This window comes from Puntigrus tetrazona, chromosome 12, assembly GCF_018831695.1.
Source record: "Puntigrus tetrazona isolate hp1 chromosome 12, ASM1883169v1, whole genome shotgun sequence".
Classification (NCBI taxonomy): domain Eukaryota; kingdom Metazoa; phylum Chordata; class Actinopteri; order Cypriniformes; family Cyprinidae; genus Puntigrus; species Puntigrus tetrazona.
In genome coordinates, this window is record NC_056710.1 from 6,206,958 (window position 1) to 6,226,709 (window position 19,752).

The window sequence follows — 19,752 nt, forward strand, 5'->3', positions numbered from 1 at the left end:
GTCCTGGCCTACTGGAGTGCATGACCAGTGAAATTATAAATGCTATTTTGCCTCTATCCATGGTAAAACGCTGTGGTTGCATCTCAAATAACAATGTGCATTAAAGGAGAAAGCTGATGCAATTCTCCACCATGCCACTGAATGACGCTGGTAAGGCCATTGGTTAAGTAATTAGCTGGGCTACAATTGTATATTTTTATGTAGAGATAAGTATAATAAACTAAGAAACTAGATAAAAGTTAAATTAAACCATATTAAACATAAAAGTGCAGTAATAGTGACTAAATGAAATTCAGAGCAAAATATTTTGCTACCCTAATAATTATACATGTACTAAGGACAGATGGACAGATGTAACTGCAAACAGGTATATTTAAAATATAAACATATTGTAAATCAGTGAATTTACACAAAAGACATAGTTTAAATGTTAATACACTCATACAAAAATATATAGTAATATATAAAGTAATATCTTTAATAATAAAGAGTTCATTATTTTTATGTCTGAATTGAGCCTCTTGATACAGTGTCAGGTCCATATCACTGTAGGGTGCCTTTTAATGTCCTGTTCATAACTCATTTGCTATGATAATGTAACATAAAAATGACTATGAAAGGGCTATGTTAGGCTAAGTAAGACAGGCACTTAAAATTTAACTGGAAATTAAGTGCTGGATGTCCGGCCAGAGGAGAACTGGCATTAACTGAGTCTGGTTTCTCCCAAGGTTTTTTTCTCCATTCTTTAGTGGATGGGTTTTTTTTCAAAGGAACAATCAGCGTCACCCTGGTAACGGATGAGGAGCACCATCACAGGCTGGTCGGTCACACCTGCGACTCATCAAGAGTCGGTTACATAAGCCACATGATGCACGCCAGAAGACGAGCATCGCCTCCATGAATACAAGGACTAACACCACTCTCTTTTTACCCTCCCAGGTTGTCCCACATCTGTGTGGCACAAAACTTCCATGACTGGGGTTACAACCCCCAACTGCCAGCCCGGGTCCAGGCTGTCGAACTCTCCTGTCTCGCACAGCATTGGCTGCTGGAGGGGACTCCATCAGCCAGTTATGTAGTGTAACATGTAGTGGTTGACCGTTTTCTCTGGGCCCTTCCCTGTTCTCACCAAAATAAAATGTATATGCATCTAAGTAAGGGGTAGTCAGTGTAAAAAATTCACACATTTAAATGAAAACGCATAACATAACACACTAATAGAATAACATATGTAATTTAATGATGACAAACACAACATGGCGGTTATAATGCTTGCACAAAAGACCTACAGGTGCTGGTCATATAATGTAAAGGCCTTTACAGGTGTTTTGAGTTGATTAGATAATTAGTGTGGCACCAGGTGTCTTCAATATTGTACTGATATTTCTTAGATACTGAATTTGGGGTTTTCATTATTTGTCAATTATAATCATCAAAATTTAAAGAAATAAGCATTTTAAATATATCAGTCTATGTGTAATGAATGAATATACAAATGTTACTTTTTGAATGGAATTAGTTAAAAAAAAAATCAAATTTTTAATAATATTCTAATTTTATGACAAGCAGCTGTATAGTGTGTAACACCACGACAGCACAGGAGCCCTCATCCGAGTACTGACTCATCTCCCTCCCTCTGCTCCCATTTCCTGTTTGGCCAGCATATAACCAGAGCTCACAGTTTGCCAGTTCGCGAAGTATTGCCAGTTCTACTGCTTTACTGAGTGTTCTTTTCTACTACTCTGTCTGATTCCTGTGTGTATGATTTTTGCCTGTCAACCTGTTTTTTGATTCTTGGATTCGCCCTTCTGCCTTGTCGCCTGATTTGGATTGCTATACCTGTTGTTTGACCCATTGCCTGTTAACCCTGGCCTTGCCTCTAATCCCCTTTAATTTGTTCACGGATTGGATTGCTTTATTGTTGATGAACCATTGCCTGCCCTTTGATATTTGTCTTTGTCTTGAGCCCAATAAAGAACCGCAAGAAATGTATTCTAACGCCACCTTCCTATTTCACTTACAATAGTCTTGTTTAAAATGTTCACAGTATTCATTTGTAGTTAATATTACAATGAATGGGGTGGGTTGGGTATATAAATGTGAAAATAATTTAATTATTTACTATTATTATTATTATTATTATATTCATTATTTTAAGCTGAATAAATATTTAATTGTGCTATTTTGTCATACTTTGTGTGTTCCGCTTTATATGCCCACCCCATCATGTGCTGTACCCAGTAATCTTAATATTTTAAATAATATTTTAAATAATCCAATCATATCTATATAATAGTAATAATAATCCAATGTGTTCCATAATTAGAAATAGTGGCAACAACATGCAAACAAAACTCTGCCTCTAAATATCCCCAGGTTTCCCCAAAAAATAAAGTGTGAGTTGTATGTTTTCTTAATAATACATGGTTTATATACAATTTTAAAACAAACAAATAACCCTACTTAGGAAATGGACAGCATACCTTTCAAGACATATAATTTGCATCTTAATACTTGTCAAGTAACAGTTTTGCAAGGTAAATATGAAAGAATGAGTACAATTAAAGTATGTTAATAAATGCACAAGTAGATCAAAACACACTGAAGAGGCAAACACACATCACATCAGGGAGGGAAAAAGTAGAGCAGACAATTAGATACTGAAACATAATTAAGAGGACAAACAACTAGGTCACTGTTATGACCCCAGTGGGGATAGAACCCAGGTCCACAGGGAGCTAACCTTTGGCGCTTACTACTGGACCACTGGAGCAGGTGAAATCCAGTTGCGAAGGAAACAAACAAGAGGTTTTGAGTATGACTCTTTAGGTATCTTTTGCTCACGATGAACAAAATAAATTCCAAGAACCAGAGTACAATCTTAGAGTCGTCGTACAGGAACAGCCACAAAGGAACTCAAAAACACTTCTTGATTGTAAGGTCTCAATGTAATCCCAAAAGAAAAACTTCCCTTCAACATAAGGCAGGGGAAAAGTGGCGCGCACACACACACAAAAAAGAACAAAAAAACAAAACCACAACTGACTGACGACAACATACTCCAACAGAAATCAGGACTGAACAAGAACAATAGGCAGTCAGACATTTAAATAAAGTTGGTCATTAAGAGTGATTGAGAACAGGTGTGCTACAAGTCTCTAACAATAAGGTGATCTGGAGCAGAAAGGGTGCCATCCAGTGGAATTTCAGGCACATTGTGGGTGAAAACACAAACAAAACATTTGTGACTGTTTGCTCCCCTTCTGGAAGGCATGACCTCGCACCATAGGAAAAGAAAGATGACACTGGCGACTGATGTGTAAAACGGGGATCCGGTGGAGCCTGACAGAGCCAGATGGGTGAAGGCATGAAAAAAGCCAGAGTATCCAGAGACGGCAGATGGTTAACAACTGACGGTGGCAGAACAGGTAGAGGAGGAGCCTGAAGCAGAGAAAGAGAGCAGAAGAGCCTGGGTGAAGCTAAGGATCTGAAGGGCCTATGCAGAGCAGATGGCACAGGCAACAGATGCAGAAACGGGGACAGAGGACTGAGATGGAGCCGGAGGGAAGAACGAGTCTGACAGAGTGTTACAATCCCACGTAGGTCTAGGGGTACTGGGGTATAACATTTAAAAAGACATTAAAGAACGTACGTACAGTGTGTCGGACAAAGATAACACCGCAAACTAAAGTGCAAGATAGTGCTTTTATTTTTGTTGTTGATTGTTAGATATGAAAAATGTAGATGTGACAGAACAAAAAGGAAAATGTATATACAGGTACACTATTTACATATACACGAGACAGAGGGAACGGGAAGAAGAGACGAGGGTGGTGCTAAAGCAAAAAAAATAAATCAAAAAGTCTCCAGCTACTTAATTTCCCCTAAGATATCTACCAACAAAACTATATGAAAAGAAAATGTCTTCAGCGTCTGAGACACCCTAACTAAACTACACTCGCTTAGCCAAAACAAGAGTACATGGGGTGGCTCGCGCCCCTAACCTAATGTACTACACAAGGCAGATTCCTACGTGTTGTAATGTATGTCACGTGACTTTCTTACCTGTCCACTTTGCGTGATGACTTACAATATGAGGGGAAAGGGAATGGAAAAACACTACACAGGGTGGCAAGTAACAAACATCAAAACAAACGCAATACACAATGATAACACAGCAGGTAGCGAGTACAACAGCAAATAAAATGGGGGGGCGTGTGGGTGGTCTGGCGAGCTCTTTTATCTGAGGTGGTCTTGAGTGATTGGAGACTGCAGAATGTGTGACGTCAGCACTGATGAAGATTGACAGGTGACAGGAACCAATGACCGGTAACTAAGAAGTTAAAGTGCGAAAGAACAGATAGAGGGGAAAAAACACATGGCACAACACAAACACGTAACACAGAGCCAGAGGAATGGAGGGACATGGTGCCATTTTGGTGCTAACGGGTTGAGGGGCTTGTAACAAAGATTATTCGCAAAATGTCACACAAAAAATGAGGAGGGATCTGTCACCACCAATCTTATTGTATTTACATTTCCAAAAGACATACAGTTTGAAACCGCACAACAATCATGACCATATCTCAGAGCAGCAGTCACATTTGGAAGAAAAACATTTGAATGTCCACACAACAATAAAGCTCAGTGTTACTGCACATGTCCTCAGTTCATCAATGCATAGATGTTAAAAGGATAAATCCAAGTCCATCCAGTAAACTTTATCCAAAGGGAATAGCAATCCTCAAAAAGTACTCAGATGAAAATCCCAATATTGTAGAAAAGGATCCATGACCTGGGTAGATGATCCCATAATCCCATAATCAGACACACAAAACCCCTATTGAGATGTAGAACAAAATATTCCTCAACAAGGGTTTCCAAATAAAAGCATAGAGAGAGCAAACACTCTCAGCTTCCATGTGCTCCTCATTCAAACTTCCCTATTCCTTTTATTCTCTGGCCTAGAGAACCTTTCACAGTAATAGCTCCCAGTGCCCTCTAATGGCAGGGAGTAAAATAACACCTTTCATTCAACACAGAAAGCAAGTAACAGTTTTCTAGATCTGTTACACTCAGAAGCTTGAGATAAAGAAGAGGGATGCCGATGGAGACTGGCAGACCCGTGGTGAATCCAGCAAACAGATGGTGGGCTGAGGGTAAGCAGAGGGGCTGCTGGGAGACATTAGTGGAGAGAGGAAAGGGTGGGAGAGCACAGTCTCTGGAGGATACTCAGCAAGCACAGAGACACAGAGGTGCTCTGCCAGCACGCCTTTGGAAGGCGCTCATGAGGAGCAGGCATTGGAGGATCTGAAACCCCATCTGGGCTGGACGGAACCAGCAGGGACCAGTAGGAACTCAGGAGACAGGGGTGGGGCAAGATAATACTCCAAATCCTTATTCAAGTGAAATGGCTCCTCTTTTAGATACAGCAGCCCCAGATATATGATAAGCTCACCCTCAGCCTTTATGCAGTAGGTGGAGCTCCACTTTGCCATCTCATTGTACCATAGGGCAATGGCTCATCGGTCGCCACAAATTCCAGCCCTCCATCATCGGTGGGCTCAGGCTGTAGCTCTGCATTGTGGGCAGATGGTGGGCTGGGCTCTGGATCCTGAGTGGGCTGGTGTCACTGTCCATGAACCAACACCCACTAGTGAGGCTGTCTCATCCTTACAATGAGCAGAGGAAGCTGTCTGGGTAGCATGTTTGGTTGACCAGAAACACAAAATACTCTTTGTGGTCCTCGAGAGAACGATCCCCCTGCTCCATCAGGAGTATTGAGGAGGTAGGGACAGGACATATGAAAAAAATAAAAACTGATCAAAAAAACATGCAAAACAAAAGGGCAGGGAAAACATGCCACTCAAATGAACTTTATGGGTCTTGTCTTCTGTCACGTAACAGTGTTGCGAGGCAAGTATGAGAATGAGTACAATTAAACTTTTTTAATAAATCCACACAAAGATTAATATACACTGAAGAGGCAAACACATATCACATGAGAAAGGGACAAAGTAGACCAGATGATTAGACACTGAACACACTGGAACTTATATTGCGGAGATAATGACATTAATTAACACCCTGAATACAATGACTCAATCAAGGCAAAACTAGAACACACTGGTGAAAACACAAACAAAACGGTCCAGGGGCATGAGAATACTGCAGTGAAAATGCACATAGCAATACATATATGAGAATGTATCCTGTATTGTTATCCTATCCTAGTTATAAATCATAAACTGAACAAAATTATATATATATATATATATATACATACATATATACAACCCCTGGCAAAAAGTATGGAATCACCAGTCTTGGACGAGCACTCATTCAGACATTTCATTCTGTAGAACAAACTCAGATCACAAACATGAAACAATCATGAAGTCATTCCAAAGTGCAATTCCTTGGCATTCAGAAACACTAAAAGAAATGAAGAAAAAACATTGTGATAGTCAACAAATGCTACTTTTATAGAGCAAGCACAGGGAAAAAAATATGGAATCATTCAATTCTGAGGAAAAAAATATGGAATCAGACAAACAAAAAAACAGTCAAATCATATCACTAGTATTTAGTTGCACCACCTCTGGCTTTTAGAACAGCTTGCAGTCTCCGAGGCATGGACTTGATGAGTGACAAGCAGTATTCTTCATCAATCTGGTGCCAACTCTCTTTGATTGCAGCTGCCAGATCAGCTTTGCAGGTCGGAGCCTTGCCGTGGACCATTTTTTTCAATTTCCACCACAGGTTTTCAATTGGGTTGAGATCTGGACTATTTGCAGGCCATGACATTGACTGGATGCGTCTTTCTCCAAGGAATGCTTTCACAGTTTTTGCTCTATGGCACGATGCATTGTCATCTTGGAAAATAATTTCATCATCCCCAAACATCTTTTCTATTGAAGGGATAAGAAAACTGTCCAAAATGTCAATGTAAACTTGTGCATTTATCCCCAGTGCCTTTGCCTGACATGCAGCCCCATATCATCAAGGACTGTGGAAATTTGGATGTTTTCTTTAGGCAGTCTTCCTTGTAAATGTCACTGGAACGGCACCAATCAAAAGTTCCAGCATCATCACCTTGTCCAATACAGATTTGTGACTCATCACTGAAGATAACCTTCATCCAGTCATCCACAGTCTATGATTGCTTCTCCTTAGCCCATTGCAGTCTTGTTCTTTTCTGTTTAGGTGTCAATGATGATTTTCTTTTAGCTTTTTCTTTAGGCGATTTCTCACAGTTCGGTCACATACATTGACTCCAGCTTCCTCCCATTTATTGTTCATTTGTTTTGTTGTGCATTTTTGGTTTTCAAGACATATGGCCTTCAGTTTTCTGTCTTGACGCTTGGATGTCTTCCTTGGTCTACCAGTACGCTTGGCTTTAAGAACCTTCCCATGCTGTTTGTACTTGGTCCATATCTTAGATACAGCTGACTGTGAACAGCCCACATCTTTGGCAACCATGCGTGAAGAGTTACCTTCTTCAAGAAGTTTGACAATCCTCTCTTTGGTTTCAAGAGACATCTCACTTGTTGGAGCCATGACTCTTGCCAATCCACTTGGTCTAGCAGCCCTCCAAGGTGTGATAACTGCAATGCTTTTAACTGCAGACTAACGAGCAGATCTAATCTGAGACAGGTGCACAATTAAGGAAAGGAAATTGACTGAATGAATCCTTATTTTCTCCTCAGAATTGAATGATTCCATATTTTTTTCCTCAGAATTGAATGATTCCATATTTTTTTCCCTGTGCTTGCTCTATAAAAGTAGCATTTGTTGACTATCACAATGTTTTTTCTTCATTTCTTTTAGTGTTTCTGAATGCCAAGAAGTTGCACTTTGGAATGACTTCATGATTGTTTCATGTTTGTGATCTGAGTTTGTTCTACATAATGAAATGTCTGAATGAGTGCTCGTCCAAGACTGGTGATTCCATACTTTTTGCCAGGGGTTGTATATATATATATATTGTGGCGGGAGGAGCCAACGACAGACACACTGGCAGTGGCGTTTATTAACAAAAACATACAAAAATAAAGTGTCCAGGGGGAAAAGTGTCCAAATAAACAGGTGTCCTTGTTGTCCTGCAGGGGAAGTGCAGGTCAGTTAGTGCTCCAGGGGGAAGGGTCCAGGTAAGGGGCGGAGTCTGGTGGCCGCACGCACTCCCCTCTCTGGTCCAGGGCTTCTGCCCGTGGCTTCTCTGTCGCTTCTTTCCTGTCGGCAGATTTGAAGGGATAAACAGCCCGGCATCCTGGCCCGGCATCCTGACCCGTCAGGGGTCATCGCCTGGACTAAGGAGTCCGACAGTCCCTTCACGCTCCCTTCCTGGACCCACGAGGACACCAGCGTGTATGCACAGGGGAAGAGACCGTCTCTCAAGGAGAGGCACGCTCGGTATTTAACTTTACTAATTTAATACACTTCAGGTATGCCATGTCACACGCCGCCAGACCTGTCCAATACCACGCCCCTCCTCTCGGACATGCCCACTCCAGTCGGGAGCCTGGTGAAGGGCGGCGAATAAAGGACGAGGTGATGATGACAATAAAGGGGAGGGGCAGCCGACTTGTCACATTCCCTTCCTCAAGCGTCAACCCCGTCAAGCAGTCACTGCCCACGCAGGAGTGCTACCTTCCTCAACCAGGCTCCAGCGGTCGAAGTGGGCGGGGCAGGGATTCCTCTCCGGGCAACTCCCCTCTCGCACCGGGACAGAGAAACCGGGAATTAGTCGACAAGCTCAACCAGCCACCGGGTAAATGACAGTAAAGCAAGCGTCACTTACCCTTTCTGGTGGTTGGGAGCGAGACTTCGTCGTTCCTCCGTCCCGGCGTGGGTATGAGCAAGAGGGGATGACGTCATCAGATGTTGCTCAACTGTGCCGTCTAAGCTCCGCGTTGCCCGCATTCTCCACCAGTGTGGCTGGAGGAGCCAACGGCAGACATAGTGGGCGTGGTGTTAGGCCTCGGAGAGGCTTTTAATTAAACAAAATATACAAAATAAAGTGTCCAGGGGAAAAGTGTCCAAAATAAATGGGGAAACTGGTGTCATCGTCGTGGTAAGGGACGGAGTCCTCGGGAGACCGGTCTCTTTTGAGGAGAGGCGTGCTCGGTATTTAACGACGGCGGTGACGAGGCTCGATACACTTCAGGTGTGCCTCGTCACACGCCGCCAGACCTGTCCAACACCACGCCCCTCCTCTCAGGCATGCCCACTCCCATCGGGAGCCTGGTGAAGGGCGGCGAATAAAAGACGGGGTGATGATGACAATAAAGGGGAGGGGCAGCGGACTCGTCACATATATAGATAGATAGATAGATAGATAGATAGATAGATAGATAGATAGATAGATAGTTTATTCTGAAATCTAGTAAGATTACCTCCATGAAATCCTGCTCGACTCATGAGTTCCTCCCAGTTCAAGCCTGCTCCTAAGAGGGCATCCAGAGCTATCATTGGAGCATCATGACCACTTCGACCAGCCCAACCTGACAGACTGAACCTCTTGTAGGCCTCATCTCGTTCTGCTGGCCCATACTGGTCAGGCCAAATAACTGGCCCAGCCCCCAAAGATAGTCCTCTTAGATCCAAATACCTTGGAAGAAAGGAAGAAGAAAATGGGTAACAAAGGTTTCATTTGTAAAGAGTTTATAAAGGTGATAAGTGATTAATTCACTTAATTATGCATTAGAAATAATTTATAAGTAGTTATAACTGCATGACTAAAAAGGTGATTTCTGAAAGCCCATATAAGAACATGTCGCACTGCGCCTCAATATTCCTGCCCCATTCTTCTGCTAATGTACGGAATTAAATAGAGTAACCAGTTACAGTGCAAACACCTTCTTGAGCTTGTCTGAGAAAACCTGGAATGAAATGCACCTTAGACTCCTCAGTGGGGAAAGAGGAGGGTTGAAGAGAGATGTATAATGAAAATTTAGTCAAAAATTAGCAACATAGCTGAGTTCACCAGAGTATGCATGCTAGAGGTGATAAACCAGGTTTGGCATAACGGGCATTCTGATCCCCAAGAGCAGGTGGATTAGTAGCGAGTGGGTGTAGAAACATGGCAGTGTCCATCTTTAATTGCAGAAATTGTGTGGTTAAATCTGAAACTTGAGCAACCAGGGCCTGGACAGCGTGACTAGTGGCCATTATGTGGTCCTCTTGCTGCTCCATGTGAGTGTTGCTCTTCACAAAACAATCTCTCAAATCTGCCATACTTGATTAATCTATCATGTTCAGCTTGTTCTGTCACAAGTTCCAAGTGCAAGTGCAAACAGAGTTTACTGAAACACAGCGAAAAGGAACAATTCTAAGAATACTTCAGGCAGAGAACTTTTGCAACATCAAAGTGAGACATCCCAGGAGATTAGAATCCACAGAGTGAGCTGCTGGACACAGAGGTGAACTAGATGAGAAACAAGACAAGAATAATGAACTAACAACACCAAATGGATCACCATCAAGATGAAGCAGCACAAACAAGCCGCAAATGTGCACTCTGATAGGCATAAGCTGTGATACTGTGCAATGGAGGAGTATGTGTGCGCACTCAGACACGCAAGACGAACACACAAACCTGTGTGTTCCTGTTGTTTTGTGCTGATGGCCATCTAAATGACAAGGTGTTTACTGGAAATATGTCTCTGGAGCTCATCTAGTCATCTTGGTCTCCACTGATATGCAGGGATGTAGCGGCCATCTCTAGTTGCTAATAGTACCATAGTGCCATCTGATCGGGATATGGACTGAATCTGGTGGCTACTATGTTGTTTTTGGCCTGTTTTAACTTTAGTGTTAGTCTAATCTTGAAGCTGTCATTAGTGTTTATTAGTTTTAGTTTAAGCTCTTTTCAAGTTTCAGTCAACTAAAATTCTTAAAGTATTTTGGTCTCATTTTAGTCAGGATGATCCATGATTATTTTTTGTCTAATTTTATTTAATGAAATTGTATTTTAGTCTAGTTTTAGTAATGCAATTTAATTCAGTTCAACTCAGTTAATATTGTATATTTACCTAGTACTATAGACGGACCCAAAAATTTGTTTTAGCCAAACCTATTTCAAACAAGGTTATCTTACTATATTGTTACCTTATAGACTCAAGAATACCTTCATTCCAGACAAGAAAAACGATTTTAATTGACTTTTATTTTACCAACCAAACATGTAAGTAAACACAAATGTAAATAAAATAAAGAAAAAACAATAAATAACAGTAGTAACAGGTACCACGTAGCAGATTTGATTTTTGACCTAATTTATGGCTTAATTTATGACCCCTGTCAGCGTTGATTGCCAGGCTGTCATATGTCAAATGTGTACCACTGACAGATTTATGAATGGATTTATGACCCCTCTGTCACCCTGACTGCCCTGTCACAGGGGTAGGTTGTGTAAATCAAAAGAATAAAATAGATTGAGTAGGTTTATGGCTGCGTTTTTTATGTTGTTGTTAACTTCACCTGCGAGAGTTAGGGTTTTTCCAGATTGTGTAAAAAGGCAGCGCAATCCCATGTGTTCTGTCATTTCAACAGGATCAATGTTTGTTGATGTATATGTTAATGCCTAGTTACCAATTTGTCCCTTTTGCCCTGTCTATATCCCCATCAGAAAAAGGTTATTTGGGCATTTGGCTTCCATGTTTTTGTTTTAGGTAAACAACTATGGAAGATTTGTGTCCAGACACCAGAACCCAAAGCTTCCCCCTATTTGTTTCCAACTGTGATGTAATCAATGTTCAATGGGTTAGAAGACACACGTCCATGTCACACCACTAAACGGTTCATTGGTTGATTTATAGGCTAAATGTTGAGATTTAAGACATCACTGTTTTGATTGCTTCCAACAACATTGAAATGCGTTGGAGCTGTGGATGTACAAAATATATTACTTGTACCTAAAAAGAACCTAAAGACTGAAAACTAAAAATTTAGAAACATATCAGTACCTATTATGGCTTTTATATGCTTCTGAAAAGCGGTCAGGTTTGGGACATGTTTTTTACAATACCAATACAACCTAATCTGTTGTCTGATGTGGTGTGCTCGTGTTAATGGCTTTACAACATTCATCTGATACAGATGCAACTTTTAGTTTTAATTCAACCCATAAATAGTTGTAAATACAACATATATTTTACATAAATCCTACCCAGTAAAATAATTACACCAATAATTTTAAACATTACACCAATAATTTTAAACATTGTGTTCTGTCAGTCACTATGAATTATGTCATGATGACAGACTGGGGTCTTGCTTGGAGCCCTGATTAGCTCTGATAAGAGAAAACACCAATGAAATTTGGCAGGTGGTTAACTAATCCTGTGCCCCTCCCCATCACGTGGATATAGCCGACAGTCTCATAACTACAACCTTTAAAGTGCTACTACAAAGAGGGGAAGCTGAAACAAGCCGTGGTGTCGAAGATACAATCGGTGGGTGTTGTTTTTTCTCCTCCAGTAAGTTCCCCAGTCTGTGAACCTTGGTGGAGTTTCCTTTGAGACCCTCAGCAGTCAGACTTGGTGGAGCACTCTGACACCAGGCCCAGTATCGGAATAGCTTGCCCAGTTCCAGTCAATCCCTATACTAGGCTAAGTGTTCCATATAACGGATTCTCCTCTGCGATTCTATATGCGTATCTTCTCTGTAAGCCACACAGATAATTCATATGTTCACTGCCCCATCCCTAGGTCAGTACATGCCATTCCAAGCATTCCATGTGTCACCTCTCCTTGGTCAGGATGTAGTCTGCCGTAGTGTCCTTCTTAGGAAGGCCTGCTTCCCTGATGTTCTGCCATTTGTACAACAAATAGAAGAGGTTATCACCCTCTTGGAAGGTTGGAAGTCCTTCTGGTAGTTTTTCTTTCGCTGAGTCCCATACCCTCTTGCTCTCTCAGAACCAGTAATCTACCGCTGGGACAATGGAGGGCTCATCTGACCAGGGAAAAAGTGGAGGCTGAATTTTGGGCGTATTCAACCCAGGGCAGATACTGGTTCCAGCTGTCTTGCTGTTCATCTTGTGCAGCAGCGCAGGGCTGGCGGCCATCTTGTGCAGCGGCGCAGGGCAGGCGGCCATCTTGGGAAGTGGCGCAGGGAAGGCCGCAATCTTGGGTAACGGCTCTGGAAAGGCGGCCATTACAGGAGTCAATGCAGTGTCCTCTTTCTCCTCTATACCCAGCGTGAATGCTGACCCCACAGTCACTAAAGCAAACTCCACAAACTGTGCAAGTGACCCACATGGACCCTCCCGAACAAGTCGTGATTTGAGTGGCTGATTTATTCCCTCATGAAAGAACTCAATCAGGAAAGTCCGGAAAGTCAGAGAGGTAAGCCAGGTCCAGATATTCCTGGGTATAGTCTTCAAGTGTTCAGGTGCCCTGCTTGAGGGTTAATAAAGATATTGCGAGGCGCCTACCTGGCCATGGATCAGGTGAAAAGCCGCTGGATCCTGGTGTGAGGTTGCATTCTGTCATGATTAAGGGGTCTGAGGCTTTTATTGAACAAAGACATGGTCAAAGCAGGCAGACGTCAAAACACAGCAAACAGGAGTATAAGAGGCAAGGCAACAACAGAATCCAAAAACAGGCAGATGTCGGGTCAGGCAGCAAACAATCAAAGTATCAAAAAACAGGCAGGGTCAAAACCAAAGAATCTAGGACTTGGGAAACAAAAGGAACAACACAGGAAGTAGAAGAAGAGGGAGTGATCACAGATCACCCAGAGGTAAGGGCTCCCTCTGCTGGCTTGGTGACAAGTAAGTTTTGACTGAGTAAAATGTACATGAGTATACTTATTGTTTTTTAATTTTAGTGAATCAGTGTACTTTTCCATAGTAAGCATTACTTAAGTAAAATTTACAAAGAGTCAATAAAATTTACTTGGAATTACCAAGTAAACTTAAATTAAAATTATAAGTATGGATAGGCTTTTACTTGGCAATTTGTATTTGTAAACTTACTAGCCTTTCTGAGAGAGATTTGTTTGGTATAAATTCTACACCAATTTGTGTAAAATATCTGTGCTATAACATTTGTGAGTATTTTTTAATTTTTTTGCCAACAGCCAACAGGTTTTGTTAGGGCTGTGTCACATCTAAGAATCGATCATTTGTACATGTCATTTTACACTCATTTGTAAATGCCATTTTACAATAATTGAAGCACCTATGCATTTGAACAACACTTTTATGTTGATTAGATCAAGACTGGGAAAATTCTGTTACTGTTACTTTGAGTAAATTGACTGCACCTCTATTTACCCCTCCCATTGAAGGTATAAACTGTGCTGAGCCCTTATTAGACTTCCTGATGACTGCAGCGCCACGCACAGTGAGATCTCAATAAAGAGGAACTTCTGAACAGTTCAAGGCTGATTTCTGTACTGCATTTCCAGGCTTTGTTTGAGGTCATTACTCAAAGTGCTTTGTTCCGAAGATGGTAGCACATGGGCTATCATCTTCAGAAGCAGCCCTGACACTGAGAAGCCCCCACCGTAACCCCTAGTCCATTTATCAGCCTTTCTCCCATTGCTGCCAACCTTATTAGAAAGAGTGCAATTTCCTTAATCTCTGGGTCTATTGTGCCAAGTTCAGATTGTGAACACTGCTATACCTCCTCACACTCTGATTCGGGGAATGAATCATAGTGGTGGAAGCAATAGTACCTGTCCCTCCAATGGAGATGAATCGTACCCAAGGAGAGCAGTGGGTTATAGCCACTCCTGGATCTTCAGGTTTTGAATCGCTCCCTTCACCAGGAAAAGTTATAGCAGATGCTGTCCTTTTGGAGTGTTGCCTCATAGGCGCTGGCACACAGGCTGCATAGAGCCTGTGTCTTTTGTAACATCATGTAAATTGCGGGAGACTGGCTTGGTGTTGCCTGACAACGCCATTCCCTTGGGATCCGTTCCCCTCTGTGAACTCTAGTCCTTCATTGCCATTTGTTCTGACATGCTTGCCTGTCAGCATTGTGTCTTTAATTTCCTCATGCAGTTCAGGTTGTGGTGTTTCCCATACGGACTCCTGCACTCTGCCATCTTACATACACATATGTACAGCTTGGCATGCAAAATCCACTCACCAATTCTCATTGGCTTTTTTGTTCTCATTGTAATATCTTTCCTCCTTCATAGAATGAGTGTTACATATGTGACCAAGATGTTCCAAAGGTTAAGTTCTATCCTAGCCATCTAACAGTAATTTCCCAATTATAATCAGAATTACTATTCTCTGATAGAAGTACAGGTACACACAGCACACAGTCAGAGCACCTAGCAGAATATTTCATCTCAAATTTCTGTGACTTTTGTAATACATTCCAGTCATTTGGGGCTGCAAAATCAAAAGTGGAGTGACCATAAGTTGATTTGAGCACAAAACTTTTGTGTTTCTAAAGCATTATAAATATCATTCATAACATTACAACTGCTGTAGTGCAACTATACCAACAATGAAATCCAGATTGTACTTTAGATGTGGTATTTGTATTAAGAAACCCTATCATTTCCTTATACATTTTTACAGAGGAAAACTGGCCCCCGGAGAGAGCCTAGTTTTTACTTCTTTCTGTCACTGATTAAGTTTGGGTTCCTCACTACAGTAGCCTTTTGGTTTGCTTAGTTACAGAAATATTGCTGATATCTCTGGAGTATGAAGGTATTTCTGTTACAAAACATGAGAGCTTGCTTATTGGAATGTGAGAACATATTAATATTTGTATTTGTAAGCTAAAATTTACACTCACAGCTCTGAAGTGAAAAGCTGAATCTCTCTCACCTGTGTTTTAAATTTAAGAGTTGCAGATTAATAGTTATAAATTTGTAAAATGTCATTCACATAAACAAAATGACAGACACAAATGGAAAACACATTTGCATTTTACTTTAGTTTCACTGTGAAACCACAATCTGACAGTACAACTTCAAATCCCGGCGCTTTCATTTTGCTTCACATTTTGCAATATTCCTGTTTCAAAACTCACTTATGCACTTCTAAATGCAGACATGACAGGGTGGGGCTTGGCTAAGAATGAAGACATATTATTGTTTGGTATCTCACCAATGAACAACGCCGGCCATCAGGATATGCTCTGCAGAAAAATTATGTATTATGTATTAAAATTATGTTACACTGCAGACTGTTTTCATTGAATATCCTTACCTTTTACATGATTTTAATGCACGGCATTCATTGTGTCATTCAGGTATAATCTGGTAGACAAATACTATAAAAAACAAATACAATAAAAACATTTTTATTGGGTTAAATTCCTTATTATTCCGTGTCAGTAATTTACCTTTTTAAATGCAAAATTTAAAAACAAATTAACTTATAAAACTCAAGTGTTGGATAATGTCTAAATGTATATTACAATGCCAAATTTAAAAATAAATAAATAAAAATAAGCTGGCAGTGCTCTAGAGTAAATACATGCATTTATTAAACAGCATCTAGTGGTTAAATTATGACATTACATAAATAATATCTTTCTGACCACCAAATGCATCTAATTTGTCTCTTTGCCCTGAAAATTAAAAATATTTTCAGCATTTTAACCCTAAATACTACACTAATTGTAATGTAAATAATAAGCATATTATTATATTTTAAATGGTCATTAATGGATTATAATTATTGCTCATTATTTATAAAAATATCTAAAATCTCAAAAACTAAATAGAACTGAGCTATAACATCTAAATGACACAATGAATGCAGTGTCTTAAAATCCAGTGAAAGCTAAAGATATTCAATGAAAACTAAATCTGCATTATTTTACAAATAACTGATACTCTTTCTGCTGAGCAAATTGTGATGACTGGATTTGTTTATTCATCAGACATTGACCAATAAAATGTCTTCATTCTTCATTCTCATTCAGAGCTGTGAGTGTAAATTTTAACTTACAATTAAAAATGAATAGGTTCTTACTGTCACGGTCGTGGTTTCGCGGGTGGGCTAACAAAACCCACAAGACCAGTGGGCTAACAGGACAGCTGGACGGGACCAGCGGGCAAACAGGATGGCTGGACGGGACCAGTGGGCTAACAGGACGGCTGGACGGGACCAGCGGGCTAACAGGACGGCTGGACGGGAACAGGAACTCTGGATACAGGGGAGGTGCACAGTCCAAATCCACATCATCCAGCTCCTCTTGTAGATCCAGCAGCCCCAGGTGGATGATCAGCTCATCCTCAGCCGATGTGCAGTGGGCAGAGCTCCACTCCTCGCTCTTGTTGCAGTCGGCTGTCTCCACTGTGGCGAGCTCTGTTGCCGGCTCACGCACCTGGTCTGTCGCAGTCAGCTCGGGTCCGGTGGCGCTCCACGGCTCTGTCGCTCTCCTCGGCGATGGTTCCATGGTCATGCCAGACTCTGCGACTGCGTCATCGGTGGGCACAGGCTTGGGCTCGGGTTCTGGATCTGGAGTGGGACTGGTGTCGTTGTCCACGGGCTGAACAGTCATCAGCGAATTGCATGACACCAGCACCCACTCAATGTATGCGGTGATGCTCTCTCTCGAGGGCCGTCTCCGGACAGCTTCACTCGTGTGGAGTTGTTGAATCCTCGGAAATAAAATGAGCAGGGGAAGCTGTCCGGGTAGTGCGAGTCGTTCGAGAGTGCGAGGAAGTCCTTTGTATAACCCTTGAGAGAGCGATCCTCCTGCTCCAGCAGGAGGATGAGGAAGTTGGGGTCGTCATAAGGGGAATCCATGACAAAAAAAAAAAACAAAAAACAAAAGGGGAAATACGCCGCTTTTCTGTTTGGTCCAAACGTACTGTCACGTCTGTAGTTTTGATGCAAGGAGCACACGACAAGTTTAACAGATTTAATTTCGAACGGGCAAAATAATAATAATTACAGGCAGGCAGGCAGACAGGCAGGCAGACAGGACATAAACCAAGTATGTAACCTCGACGTTCGGACCAACGGAATACAAACACACAGAACTTAAATACACAAAATAATGGACTAAATTAACAAGACACGGCTGAAGACAATAATACAATTAACACAAAGGGAAGGTAGGGCACAGAGAACACATGGCACGAGACAAAAACAATACACAAAGAGTCCAGAGACCTGACACTCACACATTTCAATTGGCAAGTAGAAACAGAAATACCTTCATACTGGTGTCCTTATGCAGACTAAGTTACTAAATTGAGCATAAAGCTGCTTCTTAGCCACCTCTAACTAAATCTCACAAAGAGAAATGTTTACTAAAACAAATGAGGTTATTTAAAAACAAACACTTTTGTTGTAAAACTAAATTATGAATGTTTATTTTACTGAAATGAGTGGCCTAACAGCCAAAGCAGTGTGAACAAAAGCAGGGAGGGAGGAGGATGTGAAGAAGGGCAGGAAGAAAGGCAGGCAAATCGTGGCAGAAACGCAGTGGTTCAGGTGGAGGAAAGAGCTAGGCAGAGACATATGAAACCAAACCAATGATGGTGAGCTGAGGGACTGACAGAATGCAGGAAAAAATGGCAGAAGATGGCAGATGACTTAAGAGAGGATGTGGGAGATGGAAGTTGGTTTGGACCTTTCTGACAGCCAGGGCTTTGTGGGATAGTGTGTGTTTTTTCCCCAACAGGAAAAGAATGGCATTTATTTTTGCCCTTGCTCTCTACTGTCTCATTCACCATCGCATTCTTATGTCTGGTCAAATGCCATGCGATGCTCTGGTTTTGGGGCGATCTTCAGCTCTGTCGATCCTTGGGATTTGGCTGTTGCTCCATGCAGTGGGGTGATGTTAGGCTGGACTCCAGGTCAGAAGTGGGACTGGTGTCATAATTCACAGTGTTCACTGTGAGTGGAATCCACAAATTACTAGTACTCAACCTAAAAAAAGTGAGCAAATCTCCTTAGGACCATTTCTGGAGAAGTGCACTCTGCTCACAAAGTTTAAACTGGAGTGGTAGAACGAACAGAGGCAGTTGTCCAGGTAGCGGGTACATTTTGTACGGTTCTTGAGAATTTGTTCCCCTGTTCCACCAGGACAAGGAGGAAGAATTTGGAATTATCCATAACCAAACAAAAAAAAATTTGAATATGCTCAAAGATGAAGGTTACCAATTTATTTTATAAATTCACAAACTGGTAAATCCACACACAGGTAGACTGGTGACATGCATGTACATTGACGAGACCTAACAAACTTAATCTGAACAGACAAAGACTTTAAAACACTTAACTTCTAGTGATTATCGTCTGATTACAGAGACCGTCTCTGCATTTAATAATAAATTGTTCACTCTCGTCATTATACATTCCTGTCATTGTATTCTTCTACCTTATACTGTACAGTGCTTTGATGCAACCTGTGTTGTTAAAAGCGCTATATAAATAAAAATGATTGATCGATTGATTGATTGATAAAAGGACCTTCATGCATTGTGCCTTAAATATAACTTCTTACCATTTCCATTTTTCAGTAAAGTAGTCCCAGTCTCTCTCAGTCTCCATAACAGCATATCCTGCAGACGTAACAAATGTTTTTGCAACAGGACAAGCTTCCTCCAATAAACCCAGACCCCAGGTTGTGATTGGTCTTCGCTGGACTGCATAAGTGGTGAACAAGGCTGAAGCAACAGCCCCAAGGAAACCGGTTGGATGAGGATGAGTCATTCTTCCAGTCTCCACAGCAACCTCAACCAGTGAGGACAGCTGATCAGGATAAGGATATCTTTGAAGCAATGACAATTAAGATTCTCAACAGTGCTACAAAATATCAA

General features: G+C 41.4%; 1 protein-coding gene across 5 annotated transcripts in view; it reads right to left on the reverse strand.

Annotated features, from left to right (window-relative positions):
* The window catches only part of LOC122355417 (protein ADP-ribosylarginine hydrolase-like), an 82,867-nt gene that overhangs the window by 9,476 nt on the left and 53,639 nt on the right, over nucleotides 1–19,752 (reverse strand). For 4 of the 5 annotated variants that reach the window (XM_043253679.1, XM_043253675.1, XM_043253676.1 and 1 more), the window contains 2 exons: nucleotides 19,437–19,703; nucleotides 9,396–9,610 (listed from right to left, as the gene is read on the reverse strand). In XM_043253679.1, the coding sequence (XP_043109614.1) occupies nucleotides 9,396–9,610; nucleotides 19,437–19,703 (482 nt within the window). Of the gene's footprint in view, nucleotides 1–7,974; nucleotides 9,244–9,395; nucleotides 9,611–19,436; nucleotides 19,704–19,752 lie in introns of those variants that run through there. The other variant, XM_043253678.1, reaches the window with a different exon arrangement.